This window comes from Rhinopithecus roxellana, chromosome 17 (genome assembly GCF_007565055.1).
Source record: "Rhinopithecus roxellana isolate Shanxi Qingling chromosome 17, ASM756505v1, whole genome shotgun sequence".
Lineage (NCBI taxonomy): Eukaryota > Metazoa > Chordata > Mammalia > Primates > Cercopithecidae > Rhinopithecus > Rhinopithecus roxellana.
The window spans coordinates 67,198,686-67,214,399 of NC_044565.1; the positions used below are offsets into that span (position 1 = coordinate 67,198,686).

Genomic DNA, 15,714 nt, shown 5'->3' on the forward strand with positions numbered 1-15,714 from the left:
GATCTGGATGCTCCAAAATGTATGCATGCCGTTCCCTGATGGTGGGCATTTGGGCTGATTTGCTTTTTGCTGCAGTGAATACCTTTGCACTTACAGCTCTGTCCAGCTGCGTGTTTCCATGGGACGGAGTTCCAAAAGTGGTCTGGCAGGGTGAAAGGGCCTGTCCAACTAAATGTGCAGAGATACTGCCAAATTCCCTCTAGAGTTTCCCACCACTCAAGTGCACAGCCTGAGAGAGCACTGGGTCTCCAGCCCCTCCCCTGCAGAGCCCTATTTCCAAGGCTGCTTTTGTTTTAACGGTCTAGGACTTGAACTCTGAACCCACTGTTATTTGGCGAGGAACCCCAGAGATGGCAATTAGGGACAATGGCCTTGGGAAAACAAAAACAAAAACAAAACCAGGTATGCTTTCCTCCCTGGACGGGGACCCGGGCACAGGGAGCAGCTGGAGAGGGAGCAGAAGGAACTGCAGAGCCTGCCAAGCTCCTTTCCTGCTGTGCAGGGCGGCTGGGCAGGCCTGCTTCCAGGAGGGAAGCGCCCACAGAAAGCTGCATGTGTGTACTCCTCAGCAGTTGGAGGCAGAGGGCTGCAAAGAGAGGAAGAGGAGGTGACTGGTGAAAGCAACAAGTCCTCTGCTGTGCTTGGGGGCTTGGGCTGATGCCAGCAGAGCTGGGAAGGTCAAATCCAGGAAGGAAAGTGGACCCCTGCCTATCGCCCCTGCCTCCATCCTGTGTGTCAGGACCCTCCTCAGAACTCAGAACACCTCTCCTCCCACCCTGCTTAAGCAAAGAGGGCATTTCCAGCCTAGAATGGTCCTCCCTGGTGTAAACCCTGTCTGTCACCCTTCAAGGCTCAGTCATGAGCCCCAGCAGCCTGAAGAGTGGAGTGTACCCCTGCACTGACAGCCACCTACCAGGTACCAGGTAGGTACCTGTGCCAGGTACCCCAAAGCCCCCAACATGGCACTACCACGGAGTTGTGCATGGGGTCATGCCTGGCCAATTTGAGCTGAGAAGCTTAGGTCAGAGCCAGACTTTTGCATGGCTGCATCTTCCTTTCTTCCCATCATTTGCTGCCCTGCAGACACCTCAGATTGGGACAGGTTCTGAGCCCCGCAAAGCTGCTGGAGGCAACTCCACTGTCACTCACTTCCTGCCTGGGACCACACAGCCTCCTCTCATGCTGGGACTCACTTCCTGTTGACTGCTGACTCCGTAGCATAGAGACCCATGAGGGCCGTAGCATAGAGACCCATGAGGGCTGACTCTGAGGCCCAACACAGCCCCAGGCTTCCGACCAACCCAGTCATTCATGCACACTAGTAAGCCCGGCCCTGGCCTCTACTCACTAGATGCCAGCACCTCTCCCCAGTCTGCAACAGCACCAGAGGCGCCATTCTCCTAGAGATGCCCTCAAAGCCAGGTGGGAGTCGGGCATGCTGGGCAGATGATGGGGGAGCAGGGCATGGTGCTCATTTCCAGCCCCAGGTTAGCTCACCAGCTGAAATCCCCACTCCCGCATCTGGTCCACACTGTCCTCTGCCCAACCATCCCCTCCTGCTCATCTGCTCGCTTAGGTTCTGGATGAGCCAATTCAGCCAATGTTCTGGGGTTAGCGGGGGCCGATGACTTCTGCCACGCTCAACCCTTAATTCATCCCACCCATCAAGAAGTCCCTCAAGCTAAGTGTGGCCCCTCACTGGGGCTCTCTGGGGCTCAGGGTAACCAGCAGGACAAAACCATCCAGAGGAAGGAACAAGGTCCCGGTCAAATGGCCTGAGACAACTGTCCAAGTCTCTGGGGAAGAGCTGGGTGCTCACTGAAGGAGCCATTCCTGGTGAGAAGGGCAGAAACCTCAGCCTGGAAGCCCAGGAGGGAGGGGTACCCCAGCCAGGCCTGGCCTCTTCTGCCCCCAACTCCATGCCCTCCTCCCAGCCACTCTCCTCCCCTCCTTTCCCCTGTCTCCACAGCTTGTTGACCTCTGGAGGGCAGAGACTTTGCTTGATCCGGCTGGACTTAGCACGGAGTGGGGCACCTGACAGGTGCTCAGCCAATATTCACAATTGATTCGTGAATGGCAAAGACGAGGCTAAAACTGAGAACCTCCTGCACGCAAGCTACAGGGAGTTTCAGCTTTGCTGCCATGTCTGTTAAACAATCTGCTTTTGTTTGCTTTTATTTTGACAGTCGTCTTGAAAGGAAACACAGCACACCCCTGAGATACTCATGTTGCCCATTATCTGGGAGAGGGCTGGGTTGTGGGGTGCCGACCATCCTAGAAGGCACCACCAGCAGGTGCAGCTGCAGGTGACAATTTCCGAATGGGAAAAGCCGCAGTAAGTACCCATCACTTCTCCTCCCGTGGGTGGCCAGATGGGGGACATAGGAGGGTTGTGAATCTAGTATCATTCTAGATTTCAGTATAGATCGGTCCTATCACCCACTGTCCACCTACCCCCACCTGGTATGCCTCACTTTGGGTCTTCAAATCCTGCCCGCCACTTCCTGGGGTCCCTCCGAGTTTGCCAACCTTTGCTTTCCTTCTGGGCAGAAGCCCCCCCACCTTGCCTCCGGCTTTTCCTCAGTCCTCTCCTGTGAGCAGCTTTTCGAGGCAGGTTAAGGCTGTAGTTCTCAACTGGGGCAATTTTGCTACCTCCCCACCAGGACATTTTGGCATGTGTGTGAAGACATTTTTGGCCACCACATGGTTGGGGAGAAGTGCTGGCATCTAGTGAGTAGAGGCTAGGGAAGCTGCTAAACACCCCACCAGACAGAGGACACCCCCTACAACAGAGATTTAGTCCAGACAAAATGGCAATAGTGTCTTTGAAAAACCCTGGGCTGAGGGTAGGGGCAAGGACAGGAACTGCTTTTATCTAAGGAACGCTTTTTTTTTTTTTTTTGAGATGGAGTTTCACTCTTGTTGCCCAGGCTGGAGTGCACAGGTGCAATCTCGGCTCACTACAACTTCCACCTCCTGGGGTCAAGTGTTTCTACTGCCTCAGCCTCCCAAGTAGTTGGGATTACAGGTATCCGCTACCACACTTGGCTAACTTTTAGTATTTTTGGTAAAGATGGGGTTTCACCATGTTGGCCAGGCTGGATTCAAACTCCTGACCTCAGGTAATCCACCCGCCTCAGCCTCCCAAAATGCTGAGATTACAGGCATGAGCCACCATGCCTGGCTTAAGAAACACTTTTTTTGGCCAGGTGTGGTGGCTCACGCCTATAATCCCAGCACTTTGGGAGGCCGAGGTGGGTGGATCACGAGGTCAGCAGCTCGAGACCATCTTGGCTAACATGGTGAAACCCTGTCTCTACTAAAAATACAAAAAATTAGCTGGGCGTGGTGGCGGGCGTCTGTAGTCCCAGCTGCTGGGGAGGCTGAGGCAGGAGAATGGTGTGAACCCGGGAGGCAGAGCTTGCAGTGAGCCAAGATCGCGCCACTGCATTCCAGCCTGGGCAACAGAGTGAGACTCCATTATCAAAAAAAGACAGAGTCTTTTTTTTTTGAGACAGAGTCTCACTCTTTCACCCAGGCTGGAGTGCAGTGGTATTATCTCAGCTCACTGCCACCAGGCCTGGCTAATTTTTGTATTTTTAGTAGAGACGTGGTTTCACCATCTTGGCCAGGCTGGTCTTGAATTTCTGACCTCGTGATCCACCCACCTCGCCCTCTCAAAGTGCTAGGATTACAGGCGTGAGCCCCCGTGCCCGGCCTAGAAACACTTCTGTAAACTTTTAAAAAACTGGGGTAAAACATACACGACATTTACCATTTTAACCCTTTTCAAGCGTACTTGAAGTACACTCTGATAAAGCCTTTACCCCCATCCATCTCCAGAACTTTTTCACAATCCCAAACAGAAACTCTGCCTCTATTCAATACTAACTTCCCAGTCGCCTCTCCCCCAGTCACCACTCTTCTACTTTCCGTCTTCTAAGGAGCATTTTTTTTTTTTTTTTTTTTTTTTTTTTGAGACGGAGTCTTGCTCTGTCACCCAGGCTGGAGTGCAGTGGCCGGATCTCAGCTCACTGCAAGCTCCGCCTCCCGGGTTTACGCCATTCTCCTGCCTCAGCCTCCCGAGTAGCTGGGACTACAGGCGCCCGCCACCTCGCCCGGCTAGTTTTTTGTATTTTTTTAGTAGAGACGGGGTTTCACGGTGTTAGCCAGGATGGTCTCGATCTCCTGACCTCGTGATCCGCCCGTCTCGGCCTCCCAAAGTGCTGGGATTACAGGCTTGAGCCACCGCGCCCGGCCCCTAAGGAGCATTTTAAAGTCTGTGTGTGGAAGGATCTGGACCCCTCAGCCCCCTGTAGTTGGCAGGTGTGGACAGCTGCTGACCCAGCCTCGCCCTGAAGGGTGGGGGTGAACCCACCACACCCCTCACTGCTGTCCCATCCAATGCATGCCACGTTTGTTTACAAAGTGCTTTCTCACCCAATCTCCTTACACCTCATACCTCCAAATCTAATTATCTGTGTACTGTGGCCTCCTTCCTTAACTGTGAGCCTTGCCTTATTTCACATTTTTTTTTTTGAAGACGGAGTCTCACTCTGCTGCCTGGGTGAGTGCAGCGGCGTGATCTCAGCTCACTGCAAGCTCCGCCTCCCGAGTTCAAGCGACTCTCCTGCCTTAGCCTCCCCAGTAGCTGGGATTACAGGTGCCTGCCACCACGCCTGGCTAATTTTTGTATTTTTAGTAGAGATGGGGTTTCTCCATGTTGGCCAGGCTGGTGTCAAACTCCTGACCTCAGGTGATCCGCCTGCCTCGGCCTCCCAAAGTGCTGGGATGACAGGGGGGAGCCCCCGCCCGGCTGATCTTATTTAACTTTGTGGGCCTCTCCACCTACGGCTCTCTAGTGTCCCACACAGGACTGAGCATACATATGCTTATAAAATTCATAAATGTAATTTTCACGGGGATCCTAGGGGAGCTGGAGCGATGCTCGCTTTTCTCAGGCCTGCCTTGGGTCACACACCTCTGAGCAGTAAAGCTTCCAGGACGGCCCAGTTATAGGCGAGACATCTGAAGGCCGACTCCCCCTCTGGGTTGAGTCTCAAAAAAGCGCAAGCTCACAAACGCCCCCAGGGTTTGGAGAAGGCACAGGCGGCAGTGTAGTGCCCAAGAAAGGCCGGGCAGAAGCTGCTGGCCTTCCCCTGACCAGTGCCCAACTCAAGCAAAAGCCAGAGGCAAGGCAAGGAGGAGCCCTCTGCTGTGGCCTGCCCAGCCGGAACCAATTCCCCAGCCCTGCCGCCGCCTCCTCTTCCCCCTTTGCCCAAAGTCTGGGCCAGACCCAGACCTCCTGCCCCTCCTTCACTCCAGGCAAAGCCTTGCCTCCCAGGGTGGGGCAAAGTCTGAAACTCCTAATAGGGGGAAGTGATTTTTTTCGTTTCTTTAAGAGACAGGGTCTTGCTTTGTCACTCAGGTTGGAGTGCGATGGCACAATCACAGCTCACTGTGGCCTTGAATTCCTGGGTTCAAGCAACCTTCCTGCCTCAGTGTCACTAGTACCAGGGACTACAGGTGCCTGCCACCATGCCTAATTTTTTATTTTTACAGAAGTAATTTTAAAAAATTTTTTTCGAGACAAGGTCTCACTCTGCTGCCCAGGCTGGAGTGCAGGGGTGTGACCATAGCCCCCTGCAGCCTCAAATTCAACGATTTTCCTATCTCAGCCTCCCAAGGAGCTGGGACCACTGGCGTGTGCCACCACATCCAGTTAATTTTATGGAAGTGATTTTTTTTTCTTTTTTTTTTTTTGAGACTGTCTCACTCTGTTGCCCAGGCTGGAGTGCAATGGTGTGATCTCGGCTCATTACAACCTCCGCCTCCCGGGTTCAAGTGATTCTCCTGCCTCAGCCCCCACTAGTAGCTGGGATACAGGCGTGTGCCACCACATCCGGCTAATTTTTGTATTTTTAGTAGAGATGGGGTTTTGCCATGTTGGCCATGCTGGTCTTGAACTCCCTACCTCAGGTAATCCACCTGCCTCGGCCTCTCAAAGTACTGAGATTACAGGTGTGAGCCACCATGCCCGGCCAGAAGTGATTTTTAAGTATTGCTTTACTATAGTTATCTAAAACCCAGGAGGAGGAGAGGTGGGGGTCATGGTACAGGGGAGATGAGGCCCTGGCACCCGGGGCAAGGAGCCCTGTCCCCAGGCTGCAGCCCACATGCAGCGCTCACCCAGGAAGGGGGGTTCCATGGGGGTGGGGGGTGGGTAGATGCCATTCTCCCTCCTCTCTTGCCTCTTCCTTTCCCACCGGGAGCTCCTCTTGCTTACTCTCCCAGAGCCCAGCAGATAGGGGGGCGACCTCACCTTGGTCACCGAGAGGGCCGGACCTGCCATGGTGCTTTTAAGGCCTCCGTGAGATCCATTCCATGCCACCCGGGAACCCTGGCATCAGGCCAGCCACGGTCTCTTCACCATCACATGCACAGACTTGAGAAGGAGGCGCCCCCAAGCCTGCAGACACCCACTGCCAGCCACAGGACAGACGGGTGCGAGGAAGCCGTGCGATGCCAACACAGACACGCCAATGAGCCCCTCCACTCATACCGTGACTCCTCGCTCCTTCCAGTTCCTCAGCTCTGCAGGCCCATCACCCCTCAACTAGCCTGGATTTTTCCAGGTTGACTCTAGTTTCAGGAAACAGCTGCATGTCCACGTAAGCAGGGCAGCTCTGCCCCCGAAGCATTGGCACGGGGCCACGACTGCCCGCCCCCGCCCTTCCTGCAGCCCCCTTCCCCCGGCAGCCCTCACAGAGATCTGATAGCAGCTGGAAGTGGCCTGTGGCAGGGAGAGCCAGAGAGGCTCACCCCATGCCCACTCTAGGAGGGGCCAGGGATTCCCCAGATGCCCCCTTGCTCAGCCTTCCTGGGGTGGACAGAGCAGGCTCCAACGCTATGGAGCTAGGACCCTGACTCCTCCAATTTCCCTTTTCCCTGTAGGGTGGCTAAAAGCGCCGCCAGTGGGGTCAGGGATGGTGGGACCAGAGGCCACAGAGGGACGACTCCGGAAACTCTGGTCCCAGCCCGGGCACCCCCACCATGTCCTACCATTCCCCTCACCACATCTGCTGGGAGCTGCCTGTCTCCCTCCTCCCCAGAGATCTCTCCACCCGTGTGTCTGAGGAGAGACCTCTGGGCTCAGCAAAGCCTTAGAGGTCACTCAGTCCGTGGCTAGGTTGTCACAAGCCACGGCAAATGGATGCCAGAACAACCATGCGCAGTAAGTGGCCAGCCCACTCAGGGGTCTGTTTCGAGCGGGTAACTGGTCTACCCGGAAGAGGGCCTGGCTGTGCTCTTTGAAGTCAACCTCAAAGGATTTCAGAGTGAGCTGGAGGCTCCCTTTAAAAAGCCATTATGCTGGCTGGGTTTGGTGGCTCATGCCTGTAATCCCAGCACTTTGGGAGGCCGAGGTAGGCAGATCGTCTAAGGTTGGGAGGTCGAGACCAGCCTGGCCAGCATGGTGAAACCCCATCTCTACTAAAAATACAAAAAAAAAAGGCCTTTGAGCCCCCTATGCTCAGGCCCGCTCCCACACTGTGGAGTGTACTTTCATTTTCAATAAATCCCTTCGACCCTAAAAAAAAAAAAAATTAGCCAGGCATGGTGGTGCACCCCTGTAATCCCAGCTACTCAGGAAACTGAGACAGGAGAATTGCTCGAACCCAGGAGGCAGAGGTTGCAGTGAGCTGAGATCGCGGCACTGCACTCCAGCCTGGGCAACAGAGTAAGACTCCTCTCAAAAAAAAAAAAAAGCCATTACGTATGAGAGATCCCATACGTTAAGTAAATCTCTTTTGAAGTTGCTTCTGTTTTCAATCTCTGCCATCCCTAGAGTGACAGGTTTGGTAAGAAGGGAACCCACCATGGAAAATGGTGCTGTCTTTTCTGTGCTTCGTTTACCTTTCTGAAATTTCAAATGGGTGTCCTCCCTCCGCTCCCCAGCTGTGCTGTGCTCAACCCACCACACCCGACATGATTTCATAGCCTTAATCACGTCCTCTGCCTTTGTCTCTGCAGACCGGGGAGTCCTAATCTCTTTAGTCTGTCCTCTCTTGGCAGCCTTGCCTTCCCCTTGATCAATTTAGTGCCCTTCTCTGGAGATTTTCCAGGTCACTTATGTCTTTCTTGAGGTAGGAGAACCAAAATGTACAAAATTCTCTAGGTGGGGATGATGAAAGAAAACCCATGTCAACAGCTCTCCTCAGATGCGTGTGCCAGCGCGTACCTGCAACGGGAGGAACGATGCAGGTGCAGCACAGGCCCCAGAAAAGCTCATGGGGCCCCAGGAAGGCCACCAAGGCCAGGACCTGTGGGAATGAATGACTCGCTTAAGGTGGCCCTGGGATGTGGAGAGATGAAAATAAACACAGGGATTATTTTTGGAAAAAAAAAAAAAAGAAGATTCTGAGATTCAACTTAAATGCTCCCCAGATAAGATCAGCTATGTAAAGTGGCCTCGACAGGGGCCCCTTCCCCATCTGCTCCCTTCCAGAAGCCTCGTCTCTAACAACAACGTTGACGCTGTCCCTGTTGTGCCATTGCTAGGGCCTCCTTTCACCCCTTCCTCTCCAGCGTTCCCAGGGCCAGCAGCATAGGCTTGGCCAATTCTGCCCCGCCACCGCTACCCGCCACAGGCCCTGGGACTTTGCTGGCGCCCCCGCCCCCTCCCCTCTTCCAGCATGTGTTCATGTTCGGGGATGAACGCCATGCTCACGGGTGCCAGAGCCAGTTTCTCAAACACGACTCCTATCACGTCATATCCGCCTCCTCACAACCTTCCAGATAACACATTTTTTCAGAGAGGATAAAGAGTAAAAGCACCTCAGGCTGCCTGCAAACTACCTTTCCAATCAAGATTGAGAACATTTTTCTTCTTTTTTTGAGACAGGGTTTTGCTCTGTCACCCAGGTGGAGTGCAGTGGCACAATTAAGGCTCACTGCAGCCTCAACCTCCTGGGCTCAAGAGATCCTCCTGCCTCAGCCTCCCAAGTAGCTGCGACCACAGGTGTACCACCATACCCAGCTACTATTTTATATATATTTATAAATATATATATATATTTATATTTATAATTTGTTTTGAGACAGAGTGTCCCCTGTAGCCCAGACTGGAGTGCAGTGGTGCAATCTCGGCTCACTGCAACCTCCACCTGCCCAGGTTCAAGCGATTCTCGTGCCTCAGCCTCCCAGGTAGCTGGGACCACAGGTATGTGCCACCACGTTCGGCTTTTTTGTATTTTTCGTAGAGACGGGGTTTTGCCATGTTGGCCAGGCTGGTCTCGAATTCCTGGCCTCAAGTGATCCACCTGCCTCGGCCTCCCAAAGTGGTGGGATTACAGGCATAAGCCATTGCACCCAGCCCTGTATACATTTTTCAATGAATCCCTAATCCCCTCAGCCAGGCCTGTGTCTGTGTGCTCACAGCCCCTACCTTTGGGCCTCCCCACACTCACCCCACCCTGCATGCCTGCCTTCCTTCCTCCACACCCACCTCAGCAAGGTCCTGGGGTCAGGGGTGCCTCTCACTTTCCCCTTGACTTCTCCAAATGTCACCTCCCTTCTAAAGCCCAGGTCAAGCCCCACCTCCTCCATCTTCCCTGGCTTCCCAGCATCCTTAGGAGTCCCACTGAACTTAAGTCCCCACCACGGGCTAGGCCCTTCCATGCGGGACTCAGTAGTGGGTGTCGATTTCACCGCTCAGGTCGGGGAGTGGGTGGGTGGAGCTGCAAAGTTCATAACCATAGGCCCTATCTCACAAGCAGTGTGTCGGCCTGTCTTCCTCACGCCTTCCAAAACATGAGGAGACAGAGTGGGCAGTAGCGTGTACTGATGCAGACTCACAGGAAGAAAAGTCACCTCCGGGGGTGGGCCAGGGGCTGCAGCCCAGGAGTGGGAGACACTATGTCAAGAAGTGTGCATAAAAGTGAGGGCACCATGTCACCGAGCCGAGGTCCGAAGGGTTAGCCCAGGAGGGGCTCTGATCTGAAAACAGGCAGGGGAGCTGAGCTCTGTCTTAACTTGGAGAAAAATCAAAGGTCCTGTTAGGCTGGAAAGCTAGCCAGTACTGCAAACTTCCAACAGCTGCCCTAAGCTGTACCTAGCTGACTTGCTACAGCAGAATGGTTCCCTAACTTCCTCATTTATACCCCAAGTCATCTGCTCTGAAGTGGGGCAGTTTGCTCTCTTGGACTGGCTCACTCCTGTGGTGTTGGAGGGTCAGCCCTAACACTGGCTTGGGCTCAGCTGAGCTCAGCACCAGCACCCAGCCCCCTCCTCCTCCCTCCCTCCCATTCTGGGTTATTCTTAGCAGGAGGTGACCTCAGAGTGCTCCCTCTGAGCAAAAATAACCCTGGAGGAAGTTGGTGGGTATAAATTGTCAATGAATAAATACGCATCGCTAGTAAATAGGGGATGGAGCCCCACAGGGCCACTCACCCCCCAGGGCCTGCTGGGCAAAGGCAGAAACTCTCCCTTCAGGGCTCCAACCAGAACCACCCAGGAAGGACAAAGGCCTCTGCAGGACTGTCTGGGCTGGTGACCAGGCAGGAACCAGCTTCAGACACCCACGTTTGTCACCCTGCAATATCCTTAGAGGCTGCCCTTTCCTCCCCACCTCACACCCACACTGGCTCAGCTCCACGCACTGGCCCCCACCTCCCCATCATGGGCACTGGCCAGCCCACAGGCCCTAGCCCAGGTGCCAGCTCCCTTCCTAAGCCCCGCCCTGCCCTGCAGCTGACTTCCTGTTTCCTGTTGCCGGCTCTGACTGCAGCATCCTGGCTCTCTGGCCAGTGCTGCAGCCAACTAGGCCGTTGCTGGTTTTAGGCGGGCCCACCTCTTCGCCCTCAGCCCCCTGCAGCCTTCGGCACTTACACACAGGCTCCCTGGTATTTGTGTCAATAACTCTCTTCAGTTATATTTTCTTTGTATGCTTTTTGGACCAGTTCCACACACTTTTTCCAGCAGCCCTGAATTCACATGTTAACTTAAAGAGAACCCCTGGGTAGGTACCCAGTAGCCAAACTGCATGGCTGCAGTGATGAGGAAAGAGCACCATAGGCTTTGCAGTTGAGAGGCGTGAAGTCCAAGTCCTGATCATCTTCTCTGAACCTCAGTCACTTCTTCTGAATGTGGGGATAATGAAAGTGGTCCCCAACTACCTCATACAGGTTTGTCGGCATCAAACAGGGTAACCCCTGTAAAAGGCCTTTGTAGGCAGTAACATGCTGCATAACTGTGAACCTTTATTGCTGGTCTCTGCCCTCAGCATGGCACAGCTCAATGACTATGCAATGGCAGTGCATTTTCAAACTGTCGGGGATGAAAGCTCAAGCTTTGGTTTCAGATTTTTAAATTCTCAAGGCACCAAGAAATGATATGGTTGTAAAATATAAAATCACAGCACGTGCATGTGGCAACATTATCACATAAAAGCTTCTGAATAGTTATACTCAGTTCTGTACCAACAGGTAACAACCAGCGCTTCTCAAGGTGAGGTCTGCAGACCACTGCAGTCCCATGTGTGTGATTGGTGGGCTTGGAACTTGTCTTTATCAGTTCATTTTTATTAATTTTAGAAACAGTTCGAGAAGGGAGAGGCCAGTGTGGGTCACAGTGGCTGAACTGGGCTTCATTTTCAGGCTAGGTTCTGCGCTGCAGTGCTGGGGCAGGCGGAGAGAAGGCAGGCTGTGGAATTGTGTAAGGGGTGGGCAGGAGGAGTGGCTGGCTGGTGTGTTTGGGGAGCAGTGAGAAGATGAGGTTTCTGTGGCCAAAGGGGTGGCATCAGGCATAGCAGGGGAAGGAGTGGTCAGATGGTGAGGGGCTGGAATTCAGATCTTGTCCACTAACAAATGAAGTCCCTGGGGGTTCCTGAAGAGGAACGTGCCGGTGATACATTTACTGTGATTATGTGTGGCCTCTTCTCTCCAGCACACTTGACTGAAATAGAAGGCATCTTCCTCTGGTGGCTTCCCGCACATGGTCATTGCTCAGAAAGTGGAAAGTGTTTGTCATAAAGGGAGCACACTGGCCTGGGCATGCAGGGGGCCGGTGGAGTCTGGTTTGGGTGACGGCAATGCCAGGGGGCAGAAGGCACCCAGGGACAGATGCCTGCTGAAGGCCAAGAAAGACAGTCCTTGGGGGCAAAAGGAGGAGAGAGCCCAGGATTCCTCGGGCTTGGGGGTGGGACCTGGTGAGGGCACTAAGTGGGTGTACCTGGACCCTCCCTGTCCAGCGCTGGCTGTGGAAGGCCACAGCCTCCAGCCAGGGTTTCATCTCTTACTTCCCAGTCCCCATCCCCCATCACACCTGTCAGGACCTGAGCCAAGCTCCCTCCCTAGGTTTAGCTGGATGACACACTCAGCTGTTTTAAAGCTCCTTGGCAAATCTATTGCCAGGGCCACAGCTGCAACAGGTCCTCAGAAGCACTCTCTGCTGTGCTCCTGCACAGGAGGGGAAGAGTCCAGGACCAGCACTTGTGGCTACAAGGGCTGAGCCTTGGCTGCAGCAGGAATCCCCCAACATGGGCTCCCAGGAAAGGCCGTGCTGGCTGCTGTCCTTGGGGTCAGTCTCTCTTGGTTCCTCCAATGTGCAAGGAGTCACTTTCCCAACAGCTGACTTCCCAATCAGCTTCGCCTTTCCCATGCTCCTCCTCACCCTGGGCCTCTCCTGAGAGGCCAGGAGTCTGCAGGTGTAACCTAGGACTTAGGCTTGAACACATCCAGACCACGAGGGGCACAGGATGTGCCCCGCCTCCCAGGGCTGCTGAGAGGCCGATGCTGGGCCACCACCCTACAGGCCTGCACCCCAGCCTGGTGGACACTGGGCCCTGCAGTGGAACAGGTTTTTTACACAGCCAGCTCTGCACATTGTTTTTTTGAGACGGAGTCTCGCTCTGTTGCCCAGGCTGGAGTGCAGTCGTGCAATCTTGGCTCACTACAACGTCCACCTTCTGGGTTCAAGTGATTCTCCTGCCTCAGCCTCCCGAGTAACTGCGATTACAGGTACCCGCCATCATGCCCGGCTAATTTTTGTATTTTTGTAGAGACGAGGTTTCACCACGTTGGCCAGGCTGGTCTCAAACTCCTGACCTCAGGTGATCCACCCGCCTCGGCCTCCTAAAGTGCTGAGATTACAGGCGTGAGCCACTGCGCCTGGCCCAGCCTGCACATTTGAACTCTGTTTTGCTGTTTGCCAAGTGCCCCAAGATGTGGACAGGGCAGGTTTTACTGGCAGCCATATTTTCCCAATGAGGAAGCAGCCCAGAGAGGTTAGGCGACTCGCTCAAGGACACATGCTGGGAAGCATTAAATAAAGGTGCTGCTCTTCTGTCAAACTGCGGTTGCCATGGCCTCCTGAAGAGGAAAGGTTTGGCTGGGCAGGGGCAGGTCTGACCTTTGCTGAGGCTCCTTGGCGCTTGCACCATTTCATTCTCACAGGGGCAAGGAGGAATGCATCCTTTTCTCCTCTATTTTTAGAAGGCGAACCTGAGGTTCAGGCAGCAGCTGTTCAAGGTTACACAGGTGGTCAGTGGTGGAGCCAGAATTTGAACTCAGGTCTCTTGGACCCCAAAGACAGTGTTTTTCCTTCTGCACTGGAGCCTGCTTCAGGCCATGGGATGTATGATCACCGGCCCTTCTCCCCTCACTCAGCAGTGCCCCTCTTCTCTGTCATTGTCTAGGTGATATCCCCACACTTCTGCCCCTGACTTCCTTGTACCTTTTCACCTGAGTGCTTCACTCCACCTCTCAGCGATGTGGCTACTCTCTGATTCCAAGACTCAAAGATGAATCAAAGGGTTGCTGGGTCTTTATCTGCTACAGGTGGTGGCTCTTGTCCTCAGAAACTGGATGGGGACGGGGGCAGTTTGCTTAGCAGATTGCAGGTTGCCAAGCCTCAGGAGAGGCAGGACATGCTGCAATGTGCAGTCACCAGTGTGCTCTGATGCCAGCCTGGCTCTCCTCCCACACCTTCTCCATCAAGGTGCCCTGTGGGTAGAGGAGGGTGCAGGGGCCCTGGGAATCTAGAGTCTGCTGCCAGCCAGAAAGTCCTCTGAAGCCCCGTTTTATCTTTCAACGTCATGTGAATTTTTCATTCCAGGCCATACCATATCCACGTTTGCTTTAATATTAAAATGTTGCTGGGCGCGGTGGCTCAAGCCTGTAATCCCAGCACTTTGGGAGGCCGAGACGGGTGGATCACGAGGTCAGGAGATCGAGACCATGCTGGCTAACACGGTGAAACCCCGTCTCTACTGAAAAATACAAAAACAAAAACTAGCCGGGCGAAGTGGCGGGCGCCTGTAGTCCCAGCTACTCGGGAGGCTGAGGCAGGAGAATGGCGTAAACCCGGGAGGCGGAACTTGCAGTGAGCTGAGATCAAGCCACTGCACTCCAGCCTGGGCGACAGAGCGAGACTCCGTCTCAAAAAAAAAAAAAAAAAATGTTTAAAATTACTTACCAGTAAAATGACTTCACTCGGGCCCCACCCCCACCTCCAAATCTTCAGGCAGAATTGGCAGGGGTGCATCTCAGTACCCAGCAGTTTCCCATACCTCCCACCTCCAGGAACCCACCCCCTGCCTCCACCGTCCCATTTCACTTCAGTCACCTTCAACCCAGCCCTCTACCCCAAGGGAGCAAGTCCTGGGCTCCATACCTGCTGAGAACATTTCTTTGAAGGGCTGAGTAACAAATCCAGAGCCTCTGACTCCCCTTTACCTTCTTGCTCCAAGTTTACCACTCTCAGCTGGAAGCGGGTAAAAGAAAGGAGCCAGCTGTCTCTGGTGCTGGGAAATAATGACTGCTCCACGTCTGACTCTAAGCCCAGGGGTCTTGTTCTCCAGAGCTGCCCCCAGGCCTCAGCGGCACTGGTTCCCAGAAGCCTGGGGCTGGGGCCGGTCCTGTAGCCTACAGGTCTGCAGGACTTCCTTCCCCAGGGCCCTGGTTCTCCTGCTCCCTCACAGAGACCCCTCAGCCTGCATCTCCCCTCTCCAATTTGATCAGACTCCCAGGCCTGTTCCCTTCCTCCAGGTGGGGGCTGAGACGCAGGGTGAGAGTGTGGTAGGGAGGGGCCTGCATAAACAGTCCAGGGAGATCTTAATCCAGCCTGGGATTCTGGCAGGCCCTCTTGCTTCCCTTCCAGAGGGAGGGCAGGAGTCAGGGACCTGGTCCAAGTCTTAGGCCCAAGACCAACCAGCCAAGTCCCCTGGTCTCTCAGGGCCTTCAGTTCTCTATGTAGAAAACAGGGAAATGTGGCCAGGCATGGTGGCTCACGCCTGTAATCCCAGCACTTTGGGAGGCCGAGGTGGGCGGATCACTTGAGGTCAGGAGTTCGACACCAACCTGGTCAACATGGAGAAACCCTGTCTCTACTAAAACTACAAAAATTAGCCGGGCATGGTGGCATGTGCCTATAATCACAGCTACTTGGGAGGCTAAGGTGGGAGAACTGTTTGAACCCAGGAGGTAGAGGTTGCAGTGAGCTGAGATGGCACCACTGCACTCCAGCCTGGGCAACAGAGTGAGACTCGTCTCAGTAAAAAAGTATATAAATAAATAAATAAGAAAACATGGAAATGTGAGGGTGGGATTTGAAGAATGGGGTATCTGCAGCTGGAGGGGTACACCCCATCACCTGGTCTTCAATGTCTCCAGGTTCCTGCAGGACATACATCACTGCCATCGACATCCCAGGCACATG

At 54.1% G+C, this 15,714-nt stretch overlaps 1 protein-coding gene across 5 annotated transcripts in view; it reads right to left on the reverse strand.

The window, feature by feature from the left end:
• DNMT3A (DNA methyltransferase 3 alpha) overlaps nucleotides 1–15,714 on the reverse strand; it is a 110,260-nt gene that overhangs the window by 52,573 nt on the left and 41,973 nt on the right. For 3 of the 5 annotated variants that reach the window (XM_030920872.1, XM_030920870.1, XM_030920871.1), the window contains exon 4: nucleotides 14,671–14,760. The exons of the other annotated variants lie outside the window; for them this stretch is intronic. In XM_030920872.1, the coding sequence (XP_030776732.1) occupies nucleotides 14,671–14,760 (90 nt within the window). The remainder of the gene's footprint in view (nucleotides 1–14,670; nucleotides 14,761–15,714) is intronic. 5 annotated transcript variants of the gene reach the window in all.